The sequence below is a fragment of the Xenopus laevis genome, chromosome 7L, assembly GCF_017654675.1.
Source record: "Xenopus laevis strain J_2021 chromosome 7L, Xenopus_laevis_v10.1, whole genome shotgun sequence".
In the NCBI taxonomy this organism is placed as follows: Eukaryota; Metazoa; Chordata; class Amphibia; order Anura; family Pipidae; genus Xenopus; species Xenopus laevis.
In genome coordinates, this window is record NC_054383.1 from 11,013,598 (window position 1) to 11,034,693 (window position 21,096).

Genomic DNA, 21,096 nt, shown 5'->3' on the forward strand with positions numbered 1-21,096 from the left:
TTTGGTGCACCATGCCTGTTTCTATGGATCTGGACTATTAAGCTCACCGGGGCAGCTCTTCACGTGCTGCACATAGAGGTTTGAGAGTATTGGTGCGCTCCCAGGTAATTTTCTTTCTGCTAATTATCTGGACCCCACAGCCTGGGTCGGACTGTGCCAGTGATACACCAGGAAAAAATACGTTTGGCGCCAGCAACCCAGACCCAGTCCTTGGCCGGAAAACCTTGATGCTGCTCTCTGGCCTCCTCACATGGCCCCAATCTCAGCCATAAGAAGAATAAAGAAGCACTGAGGGCCAGAGGGGTTTGAGAATGGGGTGGGGTGTGTGGCCCTTGAGGTGGCTGCCCAGTGGGCCCCCCCCCTCCGCAGTCCAACACTGCCCAAAGCAAAATCAGTTAAGGGTCACCCACTTTGGGAATAAGATATTTTCCAACAAATATATTGAAACCGCTTATGAGTCAGTGCTTACTGGGACCCCTATACCCCCTGGGTCCCCCAGCAGTTGTAGGACCTGCTTCCTCTATAGTGATATAGTAGTATATATAATATAGTGAATAAAGTACCCCGTCTTGTAAAATAAAAGGATATTATAAGTTACCGAGGATGCGGCCGAGTGTTTTTATACAGGTCATGAAACTCCGAGGTAACTTCTAATATCCTCATATTTTGCAACTGGGTGTACTTTATTTATTATAATACACAAGTTTCAGTGAGTCATGTGACAGAAATGACATCAGAACTCACCGTTTATATGGGTATAATTTACAGGATATTCATGGCTTTTGTGTATTATAATGATTATTTAGTAACGAGTGGTACGTATACCTGAAAGATAATCATTGGTAATGTGCCACTGCGGATTGTAGAACACACTGGGCAGGCTGAGTCACTCATAGTAACATCTGTTTAGCCTCAGTGGAAGAATCATTATTAGCCAGGAACTTAATTCAGTAATTAGATGGAAACCCGGTGCAAATGCAGCATATCATGCGGCACAGCTTTGTTACGTGCAGATCCAATTAAGCCGGGCAGCAAACTGTGCAATACGGCCGAGCAGTGACATCACTTGCATAATCGCAGCCATTAGGATCCTCGGCAAAACCTTTATTTAGAAATGACGCAAATCCAGTGCACTTACACCTCACATTACACATATCTGTCATTGTTTGCAAACAATCCTGTCCCTTACAGGGGGATTAGAAAATAAAAAAGGAGGATTTCTGTGCTCATAAATATAATGTGTTAAACGATTACGTAACCATGAAAGTTGAGGGTGAGCTAAAAGCATCAAAAAGCCTTTTCCTATAATTCTCTTCTGTAATGCATTATAAAACGAGACATCTGCTTTTTTTATATTATTCTTTATTAACATAGGCCAACTCCAATGGAGCATAAAGGGGATCCAAACCTAAAAATAATGTATTTAGGTAAACTTATTTAGAGTTCTCCTCTATTACATTCATTTTCTGATTGTAGCATTTTGTGAGATATTAGCAGTTTTAGACTACTAACAGCAGGCTTTTGGCTCACCCTCTGAAAGAGAATCGTCAAGCCTAGGGTTAGCAGTCTATACAGGGAGTGCATAGACAGGGTTGCTGACCTTGACAGAGGATTCCTACCTAATGGCAGCCCAGCCCACTCACGCACCATTACTCACTTATACTAGAAAATTCTCATATAACGGGGTACTGCACTCAGGAGCACCACGGCAGAGGGAACCCCCAAGAGACACTGTAATTTGCTGGTCACAAAAGGGGCAGGGCTTTGGTTAGATCATGGGTGGGGTTCAGTGGTATAATTATAGAGGAAGCAGGTCTGCGTCAGAAATTAACCCTTCCCCAGCAGCTCTTACTTAGGGTGGCCATACACGGGCAGATTAAAGCTGCAGATATCAATTCAGTAGTTTATCTGCTCGTGTAGGGGGCGCTCTGATGGGTCTCCCAGATCGATATCAGGCCAAAAATCGGCCAGTTATTGATCAGGCTAGTTTGATTTTTTTTTTTGGCGCACTGGTTAGTTGATGTGGTTCTCGTCCTGTTGGCGCCCATTTTCTTCATTGTTGGGCATATCGGGTTAAGATTTGATTGTTTGGTGACCTTGCCAAACAAGCAGATCTTTTCGTGTATGGCCACCTTTACACTGGCGTGAGTGGACAGGGAGGGCTGGGTAAGAGGCTTCTGCGCACACTGAGCCCCTTATTCTGGGGTGGATGACTTTGCATTTGCTAGTCATTTGCTGTTTTATTGGGGGCCCCATTCTACTTGAAGGCAGGTTTCTCCACTAGGAATGCACCGAATCCACTATTTTGGATTCGGCCGAACCCCCGAATACTTTGCTAAAGATTCGGCTGAATACCGAACCCTAATTTGCATATGCAAATTAGTGGTGGGAAAACATTTTTACTTCCTTGTTTTTTGACAAAAAGTCACGCGATTTCCCTCCCCGTCCCTAATTTGCATATGCAAATTAGGATTTGGTTCAGCTGGGCAGAAGGACTCAGCCGAATCCGAATCCTGCTGAAAAAGGCCAAATCCTGCACGAATCCCGAACCGAATCCTGGATTCAGTACATCCCTATTCTCCACCAAATGGCCCAGATTACCAAGGGTCCAGAATCAGCACCGCTTTGGAATGGAAGGGCCCTGCTTACAAAAGTATGGGGCCCCATCATTATTAATGATGGCCCTGCTTATTCCACATGTGTAAATCCAGGTAAACATGTGAGACTAAAGGAACTGTTCGTCGCCCCGTCCCCACCCTTTTATTCAATCACATTTTCATCATCCGGATTAGAGCAATGGGGATTGGCGTGGAGGAAAAATTAAAAACTATCTTATCTCTTGCGCCTCCCCAGTGTTTCTGAACCAATGTGGGTGTGGTTGGGCCCTAAAATCCTGCTGCCCTTAGCCCGGGCCTTGGTGGCCTCTCCACAAATACAGGCCTGGTCGAAACAGTGATTTTGAACTTGGAGGCAAGCGAGAACAAGGCCTTGTAGCCCCAGTGCAAGGCAATGATTCAGGGCCCCTTCCTTCTCAGCCATCAGATCTACACTTACATATGCACTGGTTGGAAAAGTTGTTTTTGATGGACTGTTGTCTTTTTTCCAACCCATATACCTGTATAACTATGTAACAAGTGCCCTGTTAATGATTCTTATCAATGTGCACACGAATATCAGTAAAAATCAACTTAAAGGAGAAGGAAAGCCCCAGGGCGCAAAACCCCTCCCCCCTCCCCTGTGTTGCCCCCCCTCCCTCCTCCCCCCTGGCCTACCTGTCCCCCTGGGCAAATGCCCCTAACTTGTTACTCACCCCTCTGCGCAGGTTCTGTCCACGGAGTTCACAGTCGCCATCTTCTCCCATGCGCGTCTTCTTCCTGCTCTGACCGGCGTCTTCTGGCGCATGCGCAGTAGGAACAGGTACCGGTACGGCTCTACTGCGCATGCGCCGAATGTCACGAAGTTTTCCGATTTCACTTCGTGACATTCGGCGCATGCGCAATAGAGCTGTACCGGTACCTGTTCCTACTGCGCATGCGCCAGAGGACGCCGGTCAGAGCAGGAAGAAGACGCGCGTGGGAGAAGATGGCGACTGTGAACTCCGTGGACAGGACCTGCGCAGAGGGGTGAGTAACAAGTTAGGGGCATTTGCCCAGGGGGACAGGTAGGCCAGGGGGGAGGAGGGAGGGGGGCAACACAGGGGAGGGGGGGAGGGGTTTTGCGCCCTGGGGCTTTCCTTCTCCTTTAAGCTGCCATTTTGTGACATTCTCTGGCTCCCACACAGATGTCCTGTGACAGGAAAACTGCAGCAGAAAATGTGGGCGTAAACAATACAGTTATCTTCTTTGATTGGCTAATGTAACCTGGCTTGTTTGTATGCCTGAACCATCAAGGGTATTTATTTAGTTGTAATATTGGTGTGTAGGTGCATCTCAGGTCATTTTGCCTGGTCATGTGCTTTCAGAAAGAGCCAGCACTTTAGGATGGAACTGCTTTCTGGCAGGCTGTTATTTCTTCACGCTGCGATTTGGGGAGATTAGTCGCCCGGCAACAAATCTCCTCTTCTTCAGGGCGACTAATCTCCCCAAACTGCCTTCCCGCAAGCTGGAATGTAAATCGCCAGCAGGATGGCTCATGAGGCAATTTAGGGTGACTTCGCAAAACGAATGACTCCGAGTGCCATCCCCCCGGCGATTTAAATTCTAGCCAGCGGGAAGGCAGTTTGGGGAGATTATTCGCCCGAAGAAGAAGCGATTTGCTGCCGGGCGTCTTATCTCCACGAATCGCAGTGTGTCTCTGCTCTAAGCGATTTAATCTCACATATCAACAAGCCATCACTAGCAAATTTAACCATATTAAATAAATAAAAAACATTTTCCATAGATTTACTAGTGAGACTGATGGAACTATGAATAGTGATGAGCGAAACTGTGAAAAATTAGCGAAAAGCATTGGTCAATGGGCGTCAAATTTTTTTTTTACGTGTAACAATTTTTTTTCCGAGCGACAATTGTTCTCTCTCCAAATGCATTAAAGTCAGTGGGAGTTATATCTTGTGGCAATTTTTTGTGCGACTTTGTTGCCCCAATGCATTAAAGTGAACAGGTGTTTTTTCTTACGGTGACTTCTTTGTCACGGCAGCATTTTTGTCTCTGTGACTTTTTTTGTAACAGCAAATTTTTCCACAGCTAATTTTTGCCGATGTTTCGCAAAAAAATTCACAGCTGGTGAAATGGTAATTTTTGCCGCGAATCCATGGCTGGTGAAAAAATTCACTCATCACTGACTATGAATGTTATTGGGGTATAATGGGGTGGTGGCTACTTTTGTTCCTACCCAGACAAGGTTGGACTGGGGCTGCTTCAGAGCCCCCAAACCACACCCCATTGTTGAAGATGCTTTGGCCAAGCCCTCACCCCCCTCTGCAGCTGCAAACTCCCTCCGCCCCCCGCGCTTACCTTTTTTCCTGTTCACCGTGGCAACCAGGGGTCGGGAGGGAGGTCGGATGGGCAGCGCCAATATCGGAGCTGGGCAGGTGGGGCCCACAAGGGCTGGGGGGCCCATCAGTTTTTTTCAATCTGCGTGACTCTTCATCAGAATCAATTCGAAACTAAACGGAATGAAATCTGGAGTGACAATCTAAAGCCGTATAGTCTCTGAATAATAACTGGGTTTATTCGAAGCTTTTGTCCCTTTCTCTTTGGTTCATTAGTCTCTTAATACCCCACGTAATGAAAATGAAGCGCATGCAATTGTTTAGCCGAGAAAACAACCAGCTCATGAAAATCCCTCTGCTTTATAACATCCCTGACCTTGAAACCATCGGGAATCACAATAACTGATGAGATAGTTAAATAAACGCAGCCATCTGTTCAGCATTCCTCCATCTTGCTCAATACCTGTGCTGTGCCATGCATTCTTACTGGGACAATGTTTCATTGGATTGGTTTAACGTTCAGTATGTGATCCAAAACAGTATCTCATTATCATTAAAGTAATACTGACACATACGCACTTGGCATTTAGGGGCAGATTTATCAATGGTCGAATTTGCAACAAATTCTTAGATTTTAATTTTGAAATTTATCGTACTGTCTCTTTAAAAATTTGACCATTCCCCATCTAAAACCTGCCAAATTGCTGTTTTAGCCTAAGGGGGACCTCCTAGAACCTATTTGGAGTCAAAAAAAAAAAACCTTTGATTTCATTTTGGTTGGTCTTTTTGAATTCGAATTTCATCGTTTTTCAAATTCAAAATTTGACCCTTGATAAATATGCCCCTTAATGTTTCCCCCTTGATCCATATTCTAGAGGGTTGTTGCAGCCAACAGCTACAACTGAAGAGCTTGAGCAATTTGGGGGAGATAAAGTGCTGCCCTCGGACCACATAGAGCCCCTCAAGAACCACTCTAAACATAAAGGGGCAGATTCATAAAAGGTCGAAGTGAAAATTTGAATTTAAAAAAATTTGAATTTCTAGCTAATTTTTGTGTACTTCGACTAGAGAATAGTCCAAATTCGATTACAATATGAAAAAAAAAATTGAATTTCGAAATTTATCATGTAGGGGCAGATCAAGGGTCGAGGTGAATTTTTCGAATGAAAAAAATTAGAATTTTCAAGCTATTTTTTGTGTACTTCGACTATGGAATAGTCCAAATTCGATTCGATTTCAACAATTTGAATTTGGCCAAATACGGACCTATTCGGTCGAACACAGACCTAAAAAGCTTCGACTGAATTTCGGTTGGTCTTATTGAATTCGAATTTCGAAGTTTTTTCAATTCGAAATTCGACCCTTGATAAATCTGCCCTGTACTGTCTCTTTAAAAATCCGACTTAACCATTTGCCATCTAAAACCTGCAAAATTGCTGTTTTAGCCTATGGGGGACCTCCAAGAACCTATTTGGAGTTAATTGGTTGACTTTAAAAAATCTAAGTTTTTTTTGGGGAAAACTTTGAATCGAATGCGCTATTACTTCGATTCGTACGATTCGAATTCGATCAAAAACTGACCTATTCGGCCAAAAAAAAACAGATTTAATTTTGGTTGGTCTTTTTTAATTTCGAAGTTTTTTAAATTCGAAATTCGACCCTTAATAAATCTACCCCAAAAGGCTCTGATGTACAGGAATAGTGGGTCAGTTGTTAGGACAGTGGTGTTGATTTATATCTACATGGTCCTATCTTGATGGATGTTCTCAATGCATAGTTGGGCAATGGGACATATAAGAAGTCATTTATAAGTTTCTGTTCCTATGGAAACTGTCACAAAAATTTTATATGAGCTTTGATTGATGGAAATAGGAACCTATCAAGATAATTCTGTACCTGCTGCATTTCAGTACTGGCTTTCTGCAATCTGTGGGGTATATTTATCAAAGAGTGAAGTTAGAGATAGCCACAGTCCTCTAGAGTGAAATACCGCCTCTCTTCATTCACTTCAATGGGATTTTTAAAAGCATATTTATCAAATGGTGAACTTTCAATCTTTGAAAAATACGCCTTAAAAATCCCATAGAAATGAATGGAGAGTATTTCACTCTAGAGGACTGTGGCGATCTCTAACTTCACTCTTTGATAAATATACCCTTATGTGTATAATTATATACCCATTGTAATGATGATGGATAAAACCAGTCTGCATCCTCGTGTCTTTATATGGTCATAGAATGGACTGGTAACTTCTAATATCCTTATCTTGTTAGACCCGGATAAAGGGATCTTTCCGTAATTCGGATCGTCTTACTTTACTAATAAATGAATTTCTATTTTTTTCACAAATCTATAAAAATACGTGGTTTTATTATCATAAAAGCTCTAAAAACTCTAGATTTATTAAGCGTCAAAACCATGAAAACCTCTATTACAAAATTTCGCCAGGTAAAAATTGTTGAGGTCCTATAGAAGTCAATGAGAGTTGCGCTGATACTATTGGACCTTTTTTAATCAATTCGGACTTTAAGAGGTTTTCAGATTTTGTTTCAGATTTTTCAGTTTTTTTCGTGGTTTTAAAAAAAGTGAGTTTAGTCGTGGTTTCAAAAACTTCTAAAACCACTATACAATACAAGGAAATAATAACAAGGACTGGTTACTTCTAATATCCTTATCTTTTTAGACCCGAATAAAGGGATCTTTCCATGATTCGGATCGTCTTACTTTACTAATAATTGAATTTCTATTTTTTCCACAAATCTATAAAAATACGTGGTTTTATTATCATAAAAAAAATGTGTTGTTTTCATGTTTTTCTAAAAGCTCTAAAAACTCTAGATTTATTAAGCATCAAAACCATGAAAACCTCTATTACAAAACTTCGCCAGGTAAAAATTGTTGAGATCCTATAGAAGTCAATGAGAGTTGCGATGATACTATTGGACCTTTTTTAATCCATTCGGACTTTGAGAGGTTTTCAGATTTTTTTTTCCTCTAGGAATTGTCTGAAAAACTCAAATTTTTAGAGGTATTCAGATTTAGTTTCAGATTTTTCAGTTTTTTTCGTGGTTTTAAAAAAAAGTGAGTTTAGTCGTGGTTTCAAAAACCTCTAAAACCACTATACAATACAAGGAAATAATTATTAAAAATGTGAATGATTTAATTGTAATGGAGTCTATGGGAGACGGCCTTTCTGCACTTTCTGGATAAAGGGGTTTCTCGATAACGGATCCTATACCTGTACATTCATATACGCTCAAACAGACAATTTGTGAGTGGAAGTAAAAACGCGGCACAGTTTTAAACACAATTTATTTTTTTTTTTATGTTTAATCAACTAGATCATCCAGTGTTTGTTGATTTCCATACAGTATGTTATTAGAGCTAGTATCAATGTATGCTGTTCTCATATGAATATAATCAACAAATGAAAAGATTTCACCAAAACCCAAAAAAAAAGAAAGAAAGAAAAATGCCCTTTGAAAAAAAAAAACCACAGCAGCATTAACAAGCTAATGACACCGCTAGAATGATTACAGGTGATCGGCTTACTGAAAAGACTCTACATCTGATAGTCAGTACACAATACAGTAAAGAACTTTACAGCGTGCTCTCTTGCCTAATACCTACTCGTTTCTTTTCAGTCCATACGATACTGTCCCAGACAGGTCGGAGCGATGGGGCCAAGCCACATCCAAAGCTGCTTAGCGGTTAGCCCATCCCCTGAAGAAGCCCTGTTCTATCTCCTGAAGAAGCCCTGTACCAACCCCCAAAGAAGCCCCGTTCCAGCCTCTGAATAAGCCCCGTTCCATCTCCTGAAGAAGCCCCATTCCATCTCCTGAAGAAGCCCCGTTCCATCTGCTGAAGAAGCCCTGTACCAACCCCTGAAGAAGCCCCGTTCCATCTCCTGAAGAAGCCCCATTCCAACCCCTGAAGAAGCCCCGTTCCAACCCCTGAAGAAGCCCCGTTCCATCCCCTGAAGAAGACCTGTTCCATCACCTGAAGAAGCCCAGTACGATCAAAGCGTCTAAAAGTCTACACACCGTCGTACTTTAAAGTTCCTTTTTGCCCACCCCCCACCCGAAGGCTTTTTTTCCTCTATGTTCAGTGAAAAGTTGGCAACAGTGACAATATTTCGTTAAAGGGCTCTGTGCGGATAGCTAAAATAGATTATGGTTTTTCTTTAAATTTTAGTGTAGCTTTTGCAAAGTTGAAAAAAGTTTGGATTAAAATAAGGTGAGATACATATTACATATTACAGATCTGCAGAAAACGACCCAGTTACTAAACGACAGAATCGTATATTTTTGTGAATTATTTTTCCTGTTTTGCAGCAGATTTCAAGGAATTTGTGTAAAAGCCGCCCGGCTTGTTTTTTTTTTGTTTTTTCATATACAAACGTCTGAATTGATAATGTACAAGAATCTGTGAACACCCCACCCCCGTAGGTGAAATCCTTACAGACACCTATCTGCGTCTGTGAATGTGTGTCGTGTCCTATCAGTAAATATTTACTAAGCATGTGTATTATTAACATGAATTCTAGTTTTGTTAGAATTTTATACAAGTGTCACTTATTTACAGCAAATTCATTGATGATTTAAAAAAAAAAAAAAAAAGAAATCGACAGCTTTTTAGACCCTAAGAATCAGGGTTCAAGAAAAAAATAAGGCGAAACTGTTGCTTATTTAGTGATTATTGTGTCTCCCAGAAGTCCGGCCAATATTTTTGTCAGCTCTTCGTACCGCAGGAATTCTCTCTTCCTTGAAGAACTGTCACTTCCAGCATTGTGTCCTTTATATACACTGCATTGTAAACGGCACACTCCTCAATCCCAGACGTATATCTCCCATGCTCTGGATTATTGGCTCATGCTAAATTAAAAGGTTTTTTTGTGTTAAAAAAAACCCATGCGATTAATGTGAGGAAGCAGCAAAACACACATCTTTTTTTTTTTTTTGTTGTTTGTTTGTTTTGGGTTTTTTTCCAGTGACTTTGCTAGTTTCTTTTCCTCCGAAAGACTCCTGAATATTGGCAGTTACCAAACACTGTCCTAGAAACGAAAGACAAAGATGAGTCAACATGGACATCTTACAATGTTCTAAGCGCGGGCAGAAAGGGCATTTGTCGGGGTTCTCAAGGAACATAAAGGCCCCTGTGGGGGAATACAGATAAAAGCACAAACCATACACATTGTCAGGGCTCTCAAAGTCCGGCTTTTCTTGGGATGGGTTTCCTTTCCAACATCACATAGAGCTAAAATGTCCCAGTTTCTTTCAAAAATGTAAATATCCTTTAATGAACCGATCATTTGTCCTTTTTGGGGGTGGGGATGTTTATAATGTTAAATTGTGTGAAGCATTTTAAAAATGGGATGGTTTGATGAAATAATTTGCGCCCATATATTTCTCCCCTTTCCCTTGTGTTCCAATGTTAAAATCAATGGGCCTTTATAATGTTGTGCGACCAATAACAGATATTTTTACGATACACATCACGGGTACCCTGACCATGCAGCTTCCAGCTGCAATTCACAGAATCCCAGATCAAATCAGGACCATGTTTATTTATAAATATTTGGGATGTTCAACTTATAACACTGGTACCTGTACAACTGCTGAAGAGCTACAGGTTGGGTGACGTGGATACTGTCACCATCTTTGCCTACAGTCCTTTTATTGCACAACAGTCTCCATATTAATCAACTGCAGTGGTCCCAACTAGTGCCTCACTAACCCCTTGGATGTTGCTTCCAGTGGCCTCAAAGCAGGTGCTTATTTTTGAATTCCAGGATTGTTTGGGTTGCATAAATAAGCTGCCAGTCCAAATAGGGGCTTCCAATAGTCAATTGCAACCCATACTTGGCACCACCAGGAACTTTTTTCATGCTTGTGTTGCTCTCCAACTTTTTTTAAAATTTGAATGTGGCTCACGGTTAAAGACCCCTGCTCTACCTTAACTTACTACACCTTCTTTCCCCCACTCTTCCAACTTTTACCTCTAATTTTTTCACCTCTCCATCTTTACCTCCCTTCTCATTTCTGTTTTAAATCACCGTTTGATTAACAGCAATGTTTATAGTATAAAATGTTTGAAAACAAATATGATCACCAAGAAGCAAAATATGAAGGCCTGTCTGTATGTTTCTAGTAATGTTCCATTACATTATTATGTTGTGCAACCAGTAATAAATATTTTTAGAATTCACATCATGGATCCACCAACCATGCAGCCTCCAGCTGCAACTCACAGAATCCCAGAAGAAATCAGGAACATGCTTATTGATATAAATTTGGGATGTTCAACTTATGGCACTGGTACCTGTACAACTGCTGAAGGTCATCATCTTGGCCTACAGTCTCTTTATTGCATTATAACTTTTTTTTTACATTTAGATGTGGCTCACAGGTAAAAAACGGTTGGAGATCCTTGCTCTACCTTGCCCTCCTACACCTTCTTTCCCTCACTCTTCCAACTTCTCTCTCTAATTTTTTTCTCCTCTCCATCTTAAAGGGATACTGTCATGGGAAAAAAAATTTTTTCAAAATGAATCAGTTAATAGTGCTGCTCCTGCAGAATTCTGCACTGAAATCCATTTCTCAAAAGAGCAAACAGATTTTTTTTATATTCAATTTTGAAATCTGACATGTAGACATATTGTCAATTTCCCAGCTGCCCCAAGTCATGTGACTTGTGCTCTGATAAACTTCAATCACTCTTTACTGCTGTACTGCTAGGTGGAGTGATATCACCCCCTCCCTTCCCCCCCCCAGCAGCCAAACAAAAGAACAATGGGAAGGTAACCAGATAGCAGCTCCCTAACACAAGATAACAGCTGCCTGGTAGATCTAAGAACAACACTCAATAGTAAAAACCCATGTCTCACTGAGACACATTCAGTTACATTGAGAAGGAAAAACAGCAGCCTGCCAGAAAGCATTTCTCTCCTAAAGTGCAGGCACAAGTCACATGACTAAGGGCAGCTGGGAAATTGACAAAATGTCTAGCCCCATGTCAGATTTCAAAATTGAATATAAAAAAATCTGTTTGCTCTTTTGAGAAATGGATTTCAGTGCAGAATTCTGCTGGAGTAGAACTATTAACTGATGTGTTTTGAAAAAAACATGTTTTCCGATGACAGGATCCCTTTAACCTCCCTTCTCCATTCTGTTTTGAATCGCAATGTCTATTGTATAAAATGTTTGAAAACAAATATGATCACCAAGAATTACAATATGTCTGTGTTTCTAGTAACGCTCCTTTACACTCACCTCTTCAAACTATGCCTTTATGAGTAGCCTTTCTTCTCAATATTCCGTACTTCCTTCTTTGTCTTCACTTTGTAGGCTTCAGACTATAATGAGAAATAACCATAGTAAGGGTGGACGTAGCAACTGAGAATTCTGTTACATAAAGAGCAAACAAAGTAGAAGTAACAGGAATCACACACAGTAAGTATCAGTCACCTGAATGAAGCTGACAATCACTGACTGTATATAAGATACAAACCAAAAGGTTATGTTTAACGCAACTCAAACTGTTAGTAACAGCAGAACCAAAGCAAAAACAACCAGGGGTAAACCCGAAAGCTTACCCTGTACCCCTCAACAAATCCTTATACCAGTGGTGTAATTTATAAACACATCTGATATCACACAGGCTATTCATGACAAACTAAACTGAATGTAAGCAATACCCACGTTTAAAAAATATTTAACAGAATTAACTTTGACTTCAATCTCATTTTGAATTAAATTCTAAAGAAAATAATTTTTTTTAAAGGAATATGTTAGCGGTACAAATAAAGATAGTAGTTTACCTTACCTTGAGCAGCACATAACAATCCTGTAATTAACAATGATTATAAAGAAGTGTGCTTGGCTAGCCAGTGAAATCAACGAGATAAAGAAAAAGAAGCACCAAAGTAGTTTATAGGCTGAAAAGTGGAATATTAATACACAGCCGGGGTGCAAGAAAGATTATAGTCACAACAGAAAATGACGATTTTGACCTTAATACATTTCCACATGGCCGCGGTATAAATTTTCCGTTTCAAAAGATTTTTATTTAAGTGTCACATTATTCCCATTGATAATTATCTTATCACAAGACGGGAAGGAAAATACAATGTACATAGTTTTCAACATCACTTAAGATCTTTCCCAACTGGTTATATGACACAGATTCAGATATAAATGTTACAACATATATATTATCAACATAATAATAAAATAACAAAAAATATGCATAAACAGTAAAACTATAAATGAATAAGGAAAAGAAAAATTGGTATTGCCCATATATATGTTTCCTAAAGTAGCCTTATGTATGAATGTTTAAATGAAGCTAACAGTTGTATATCACTGACCCTCTTAAAGGAGTTGTTCATCTTTATGTTAACTTTTAGCATGATGTAGAGAGGGATATTCTGAGACAATTTGCAATTGTTTTTTGTTTTTTATTATTTGTGCTTTTTTTAGTTCTTTAGCTTTTTATTCAGCAGCTCTACAGTTTGCAGTCCAAATTCCCCTAGCAACCATGCATTGATTTAAATGAGAGACTGGAATATGAATAGGAGAGGCCTGAATAGAAATATGAGTAATAAAAAGTAGCATTAAGTATAAATGTGTAGCCTTAGAGAGTAGTGATGTGCGGGCACCACGGAGGGATCCTCTTTCTGCTTCTTCTCACGGCTGAGCATACATAGTAGAGTGAAAAGCCAAACGTTAACAAAATTTGGCTATTTCATTCTACTGCTCATGCGTCTGCCCTGGGAAATTTGAAGAGCGAAGAAGACAATCACTCCATGGTGCTCACTGGCAGAACCCCAGATCTGTGAAGTTTTCTGCTGATAGGAGAATCAGTAAATATAACCACTTGGGGTGCCTAACTTTTGGCACCCCCCAAGTTAAAATTACTTTCCTTCTCCTTTAAACGCTTGACTCGCCAGAAGAGTGATTGTAAAGTACCCTAAGAGCCCGGGATATGAGTATTATCATTATCCTTGCAAAGGAGCACTCGAAGATTTCTAGGAGTAAAGAACAAAAGTAGGGAGGGGTGTGTGTATGGATGCTTGGTTTTCATTTGGAGGGGTTGAACTTGATGGACTTTGTCTTTTTTCAACCCAATTTAACTATGTAACTTTGGGGTAAATTTACTAATTCGCAAGCAACAACTGCACAGACATCGCAACACTTCGCCAGGCGAAAATTCGCTCAGTTAATGGGAAATTTAAAGTTGAATGGATGTATATGTTGAAGCAAATACATTACATTACACAAGTCCAGGGAACCTTAATAAATAAAATAGAGCTGTTATATTGCCCTACACATGAGCCCACTGTATAGTTAATGTTCCATATGTTAGAAATTGTATGGGGGAACCCGGTTACCCCCAAAAAAAAGGACTTTTGCAGGCTATCACTCTGAAAAAAGGAAAAGACGCCAGTGTTTTTTGGACTTAGAAGCTTTTTCCACTAAAAAATATGATATAAGTAGCAGAAGAATGAGAAAGATCTATGCACTCGAGTGCACTTTGCCTGGTCTGAGCTGGCGAAAGAGGTAACGTTCAGTAAAATCCGCATTTTAGTGAATTTGCCAAGTAACGTCCATTCTCCAGAGCGAAAATTATCCTGCCGATAGAGTGCGAATCTCCTTCTCTAGCGAAGTGATGCCTGCGCCCGTTAGTAAATTGGTGAAGTCCCTGAAAACTAACGCTGGCGAATCTTTGCCAGCGTTAGTCACATCGCCCTTTAGTAAATCTGTCCCTTTATTTCTTAAGTTAGAGCAGGAGTGCCCATACATTTCTAATAGGAGGTCTACTTTTAGTGATGTTGTCCCATTAGGATCTACATCCGTAATAGCATTGTTAGCATTATGTTCCATGCAAAATATTACTTAAATATTGATTGATGGGAAATTGTATATTGCTATAATTAAACCACTATTTCTTATGTAACCTTAACATAATAAATATCTGAATGAAAAGCATGAAACAGGAGGGTGATTGAGACAAGCTGTTTGTTGGCAGTGTCTTGAGATCTACTGATCACCAGCTTAAGGTCTACTGGTAGATCTGGAACAACCTTTTGGGCAACCCTGAGTTAGAGAAATAGTTTGTGCTGGTCCTAGTTAGTTATTGAGACCCCATTGGCACTTGTGTTGTATGTATTAGTTTCCCTTTTTAGAGTTATTTAGTTTACCAGATCCTGCGTGTGCATTATCACTGTGTCCTAGTGGGGCCACCCATAGGTGCATTCCTGGATCCCACTAGGTGAAGGCACTGCACTAATAAGTACCAGGTACCCAGTCTCTCCCAATACCACTGTAGAGTGGCTCAGGTTTGTCCCATGTAATCAGGTAATCGTCACACATGGAATGTACTACCAACAGAGGGGGGGTTGTTAGGGTTACATATGTATGGAGGGAAGGTGGGAAAGTTGGGGTGCTAGAGAATAATTCCTGTAGTCAGTATACATTTTCATCAACTTTTGGAGCATACCAAGATAGTAGAACTGAACCAATATAACACTTTTTTCTGGTCAGCTCTGTTTCCCATCTGGGGTTTTATTGTGAGAAATAGCAGGAATCCTGGTTCCAATTCCAAGGGACTAATTTATCATGCCCCAATATTTTTTATTGGGTAAATTTGGGCTCGGTTATTTCCTATCAAGCATTTTGAAAGCATTGAAAAGAATTGTCGTAATTCTTTCTCCAGTATGCTTAGTTATGGTCGTCCACAAGGATCATTTCCCCACCCTCTTTGGGGTCAGAGCCAAGGGTGTAACTATAGAGGAAGCAGACCCTGTGGCTGCAGGGGGGCCCAGGTGGTTTAGGGGCCCCATGAGGCCCTAATTCATATACAATTTCAATGAATATTGGTAAAACAGGTCAACCTCTAGACATTTGAGGGGCCTGAAAAGTAATTTGCTCTGGGGACCAGTAATTAGGGATGCACTGAATCCAGGATTCAAATATATGCAAATTAGGAGCGGGGAGGGAAATCGCGTGACTTTTTATCACAAAACAAAGAACTAAAAAATGGTTTCCCCTTTCCACCCCTAATTTGCATATGCAAATTAGTATTTGGTTCGGTATTTGGCCGAATCTTTCGCAAAGGAGTGGATTCGGTGCATCCCTACCAGTAATATCTAGTTACGTCACTGGTCAGAGCCATTCAACCTCAAAGTAATGGATTATGGGACATGACAGTCCTCTGCATTCCAGAGAATATATGCACAGCCCACCATAGAAAGCAGAGGGGGAATCCATCACTTCAGCATAGAACACGTTGAGGGAGGGGTTGAATTACATCATTTTGTTTCAATGCGTCACAAAGCATAATGAATCAGTAATGACAAAACAGCGATATATATATATATAATATTTATAGGACACCTTATATAAACTTCCTATGACAGGCTTTTGTTACATACACACTCATCTATTCATGGTATATCCATACAAGTGGAGGCAATTTGAAGAGGAGCATCTGTAAACGAATTGTTAGCTAACAAGGTTAATGGCATGGCAGGGGCCAGGATAAGCAAAGGTATATCATATTTTTGGAGCATCAGCACAAACACAGAAAGCCATAGCATGAAACCAATCCTTAGCAAACCAATGCTTTTACTTGCCCCAACAGTTCCCTTTCCACTTGATTTTTTCTCATGTGGAACCACAATACGTCTCACAACTTTCCGGGTTACCTATGAAAAGTAGGAGCATTAGCACTAGACTTGACTGGAAAAAAATCTTCTTAAAAATATTTTTAAAAAAAGGCACGCCACTACTAAGGACTCTAAGTAGGATGGAGAAATACTGGAAGGCAGTTTACTTTTCTTGTGATGATGTTGCCTTCTTCATCTGTATAGTGTTCTTCTGTAACAGATTCACCCGGAGTGTTTTTTGCTTGTTGCCCCTAAACACCATTGGAGTATTAACAATTAAATGAGTCTTACGGCTTTCTTGTATTCACAGCACTCCAATCATGCATATACATGCCAAACCTACCATGCACTGGCACACATGGACAGTACTGAAACAGACACAGTCAAGAGAAGGGGAGAGAGAACTAATTATGGGTATTGAGCTTCTCAGTTAAGAAGAAAGGCTGGACAATGTTGGTTTGTTTACAGGGGAGAAGATCTACTTCTGGAGGATATACTGTAATTACTACCATACAGTGCGGTGGTTGTCATATTTTTTTGATTCAAGATCCCATTTAGGCATTCTTCCAAAATCTCACCCTATTTGGGCTTCTCACCACTGTTTAAACCTCCAACCAGGGGAGGTTAATCCTAGTCTATGATTAAGTGTTTGTCGAACACAAAACACTTTATTAGTACCTACATACATTACCATTGTTTTCACATGCCTTTTTGGGAGACTGCTTGTTGAGTGCTTGCCTTTGATAAACTTGGTTGGATTTGCTCCCCTAGCTGAAGGTTTAGAGTGGTTCACCTCGGCCTCCTCCAGTATCTGGTGAGTTCTGTGAACCATTTTTTGAGACTTTTTATCCTTTCAGAGTTCCAAGAATATTTATGACTGCATATAAGTATTCACCCTGAATCTTGCAAAGACCAACATTTAGACATTCTCCCCAACAGTGGTGTAACTGTTGGTGTAAAATCTCCAGAGGGGCCAGGCGCACTCCGATCTGCATCCTCCCGCTCACTTAAACGTCTCACCTCCCAATTTACAAACTCGCCATACATTTTTCCTCTCTAGACATAACCAAAGTATGTAAGTACGTATGCCCCTTCAAGGTTTTTCAGGACTATTGTTAGGTATGATTTATTGTTCATTGTAAACCCATATTTATATGATGATTCAAGACTGATTTCCATGTCTAGCAACAAGGGACAACATTAGCCACTCTAAGTAAGGTCATAACTCTAAAGGGCAGAGGTCCCCAATCTTTTTTACCTGTGAGCCACATTTCTTTATAAAAAGAGTGGGGGTGCAACACAAGCATGATAAAGTTACCCAGGGTTGCCAAATAAGGGCTGTGATTGGCTACTTGGAATCCCCTATGTGGATAGGCAGCCTACAGGAGTCTATGCTTGGCAGTACACCTGGTTTTTATACAACCAAACCAACAATAAGTGCCTGCTTTGAGGCCACTGGGAGCAACATCCAAGGGTTGGTGAGCAACATGTTACTCACAAACAACTGGTTGGGGATCAGTGACTTAAAGGAGAACTAAACCCACCTAATTGGAAAAGCCCCTACCCACTAACTTAGATAGTTCCCCCCGTGTCCACAGTTCATTACCCCTGAAAGTGTCCAGAATACTTTGCTCACATATCGGTGCAAAGTAAGCGCAGTGGAGCTCATGGGCGACATCTTCCAGAATTTCGGTCTTCATCTGTAAGGGAGCGCCGTATTGGGCAGTTGGAGCAGTCTTCCAGTTCATAGCAAAAAGTGCAGTGAATTGCCAAGGGGAACAAAGAGGACCTGAACAAGACTGAAGATCCGGAAGATGGAGCCCATGACCTCTGCTGTGCTTACTCTGCGCCTATATGTGAGCAATGTATTCAGGACACTTTCATGGGTAATGAACTATCTGGGGGAGATGCAGGAAGGGGCACTATCTAGGGTAGTAGATAGGGGCTTTTGTTATTGGGGGTTAGTTCTCCTTTAAGGGGGGAGTGAGGGAGAGGCTGGTTTGTTTGTCTTTATGTAGTATCTGAAATTCAACAAACTTTAGAGTTGAATGTTCATGGTCATAGGCATGGAGATAAATATACAGTATATGTCTATGGCATTATATCTGCTTCCCTGCAGGTATGCTAAATATTAGCCTCCAGCATTCCCTGGAAGTTAAATCAGTAGAGAACACAACTTAATGTGTGACACAATCAACTGCACCAGAAAATGTGCAAGAAACAGTAAATGATATATTAGCACAGCATAATCACACAAATGTGTGGCACTTCTATTCAACACACTAACTACAGTGCATAAACTTTAGAACAGAGTATATTCTCACAGCAACCCCATCGATCTCTTCTGCTTTAGAAAGATCTCAACATGACAGAAATTACAATAACAAAAGGCACCACAAACAGCAATCGACTAATTTACGTATTAGTGATCAAAAATCAGATTTTCTTTGGTGACTCCTTTTTCAAAAATGTTGTCGCAACTCCACCTCTAGATCACATGCCTAGTATAATAACTTTATAGTATACACATAAATAGATGCAGCATCATTCAAGCAACAGACCATACACCAAAAGCATGAACTATGCTCAAAGAGCTTCCCTTTTAAGAGCCGCAAGCAAACAGCTATTAGCACCACATGAAACTGCCGACGGATCTATTCCAGCAGGTGTGGCCTTGTGTTGAACTCAGACGTCGGCAGATTCTAAAGGGCAGATTCCCTAAGAGGCGCAAATTCGCTAGCGACCGCTTTGCCCACTTCACCAGGCGAAAATTTGCCAGGACAACACCAATTCCCTAAAATGCAAATTTGCGTCCAGGGCGCCGAACGCTGGCGAAGTTTCGCTAGCATTACTTCGGCAAACAAAGCGAAGTTGCGCTAGCGTTGGCTAATTTGTATACGGTGGGAAGTGAAAGTTGAATGTACGTATATGTTGCAGCAAATACATTACATTACACAAGCCCAGGGAACCTTAATAAAGACAATAGCGTTGTTATATTGCCCTACACATGAGCCCACTGTATAGTTAATGTTCCATATGTTAGAAAATGTATGGGGGAGCCCGGTTAACCAAAAAAAAATTTACGGACCTTTGCAGGCTATCATTCTGAAAAAAGGAAAAGATGCCAGAGTTTTTTGGGACTTTTCAAGTGCATTCCATTGCACTTCGCCTGGTCTGAGCTGGTGAAGGCAAGTCTGACGCAAATTCACCTGGCGTTAGAGTGCGAAGCAACACTAGCGTCTATCTCCTTCGCTAGCGAAGGGACGCCTGCGCCCGTTAGGGAATCGGCGAAGTTCCAAAATGACGTCATGCTAGAGTTAGTCATTTCGCCCTTTAGGGAATCTGCCCCTAAGAACCTGAAAATCCTGTAATTAAGCCCAAAGTCCGTTAGTGCCACACTAGTGAGGAAGAAATCACATATTATAAAGTACAACATACATAGAATAACATATGGAAGTCATTCTGATTTTTTCCAACAGCTGAGCTAGGAGACTCAATATACCCCTTGAAAGCAGGCCATACACCTCAAGATCTGCTTGTTTGGTGAGGTCACCAAGAGAGCAGATCTTTTCCACAATGATGATAAGTGCAGGCATTCAGGGCAAGGGCTGCATCAATGCTGATCCTCACCCAGATGAGATTTAATCTGCTTGATCCATATCTGCTCAGGGAGACCAGTGAAAGGGACACATACAAGGGTCAATAAGCTTTTATCGGTATGACCACCAAGTTGGCGTTCCATGACCTGTACGAAAATCAAAGGCAATTGCTGAACTGGAGACTTTCCCATTGCACTAAAGTCTCCATGAATGCCTTGCAGAGTTTCAAAAGCTGGCCATACACAATAAGATTGAGTGGATCTTTGCCCAATTTAGCAACATTCTAGACCGAATCGGGCTGATCCAAACTTTTGCCCCAGGCCACTGTTTGGAGCATAACGGGCACGGATGCAGGTCTGTCAGTGAGGAATGCATCAGTGTGACATTTTTCAAACCTTCCCAATAGATATTTGCCCAGTTTTAGGCCAACGGAGGAGCAAGTGCTTGTTTTGTTGCCTGTTTATGTTAAATAGACGGTAGAACAAACTGCAGGTGGCATTTACCAAGTGATACTCCCTAACTGCTCTATTGCTTATCTGCATTGCAAAGGTACAATCAGCATTCAAGATCAAACAGATGAGTAATAACCTAATTGTGACGTATAATAAAGGTGGCTATAGACGTAGAGATCCGCTCGTTTGGCAATGTCGCCAAATGAGTGGATCTCTCCCCGATATGCCCACATTGAGGTGGTCGATATCGGGCTGATCTGATCGTGGGCCCTAGGGCCCAATGATCGGATCATAATGCATCAGATACGGGCGGTCCGACTGGATTTTTTTAATCTGGCCTACTTTCAGCCAGATATCGATCAGGGAAGCCTGTCGGAGGGCCCCACACGGGCCAATAAGCTGCTGATTCGGTCTGTCGGTATGAGGGGCTTATGAGAGCAAAGT

At 41.1% G+C, this 21,096-nt stretch overlaps 1 protein-coding gene across 39 annotated transcripts in view; it reads right to left on the reverse strand.

The window, feature by feature from the left end:
• Nucleotides 1-8,231: 8,231 nt before the first annotated feature.
• The window catches only part of LOC108696078 (ankyrin-3), a 360,221-nt gene continuing 347,356 nt past the window's right edge, over nt 8,232-21,096 (reverse strand). For 37 of the 39 annotated variants that reach the window (XM_018225102.2, XM_041570241.1, XM_041570240.1 and 34 more), the window contains 4 exons: nt 16,769-16,852; nt 16,569-16,640; nt 12,205-12,287; nt 8,232-9,986 (listed from right to left, as the gene is read on the reverse strand). In XM_018225102.2, the coding sequence (XP_018080591.1) occupies nt 12,222-12,287; nt 16,569-16,640; nt 16,769-16,852 (222 nt within the window). In that variant the 3' untranslated portion in view covers nt 8,232-9,986; nt 12,205-12,221. The remainder of the gene's footprint in view (nt 9,987-12,204; nt 12,288-16,568; nt 16,641-16,768; nt 16,853-21,096) is intronic. The other 2 variants (XM_041570226.1, XM_041570205.1) reach the window with 1 other exon arrangement.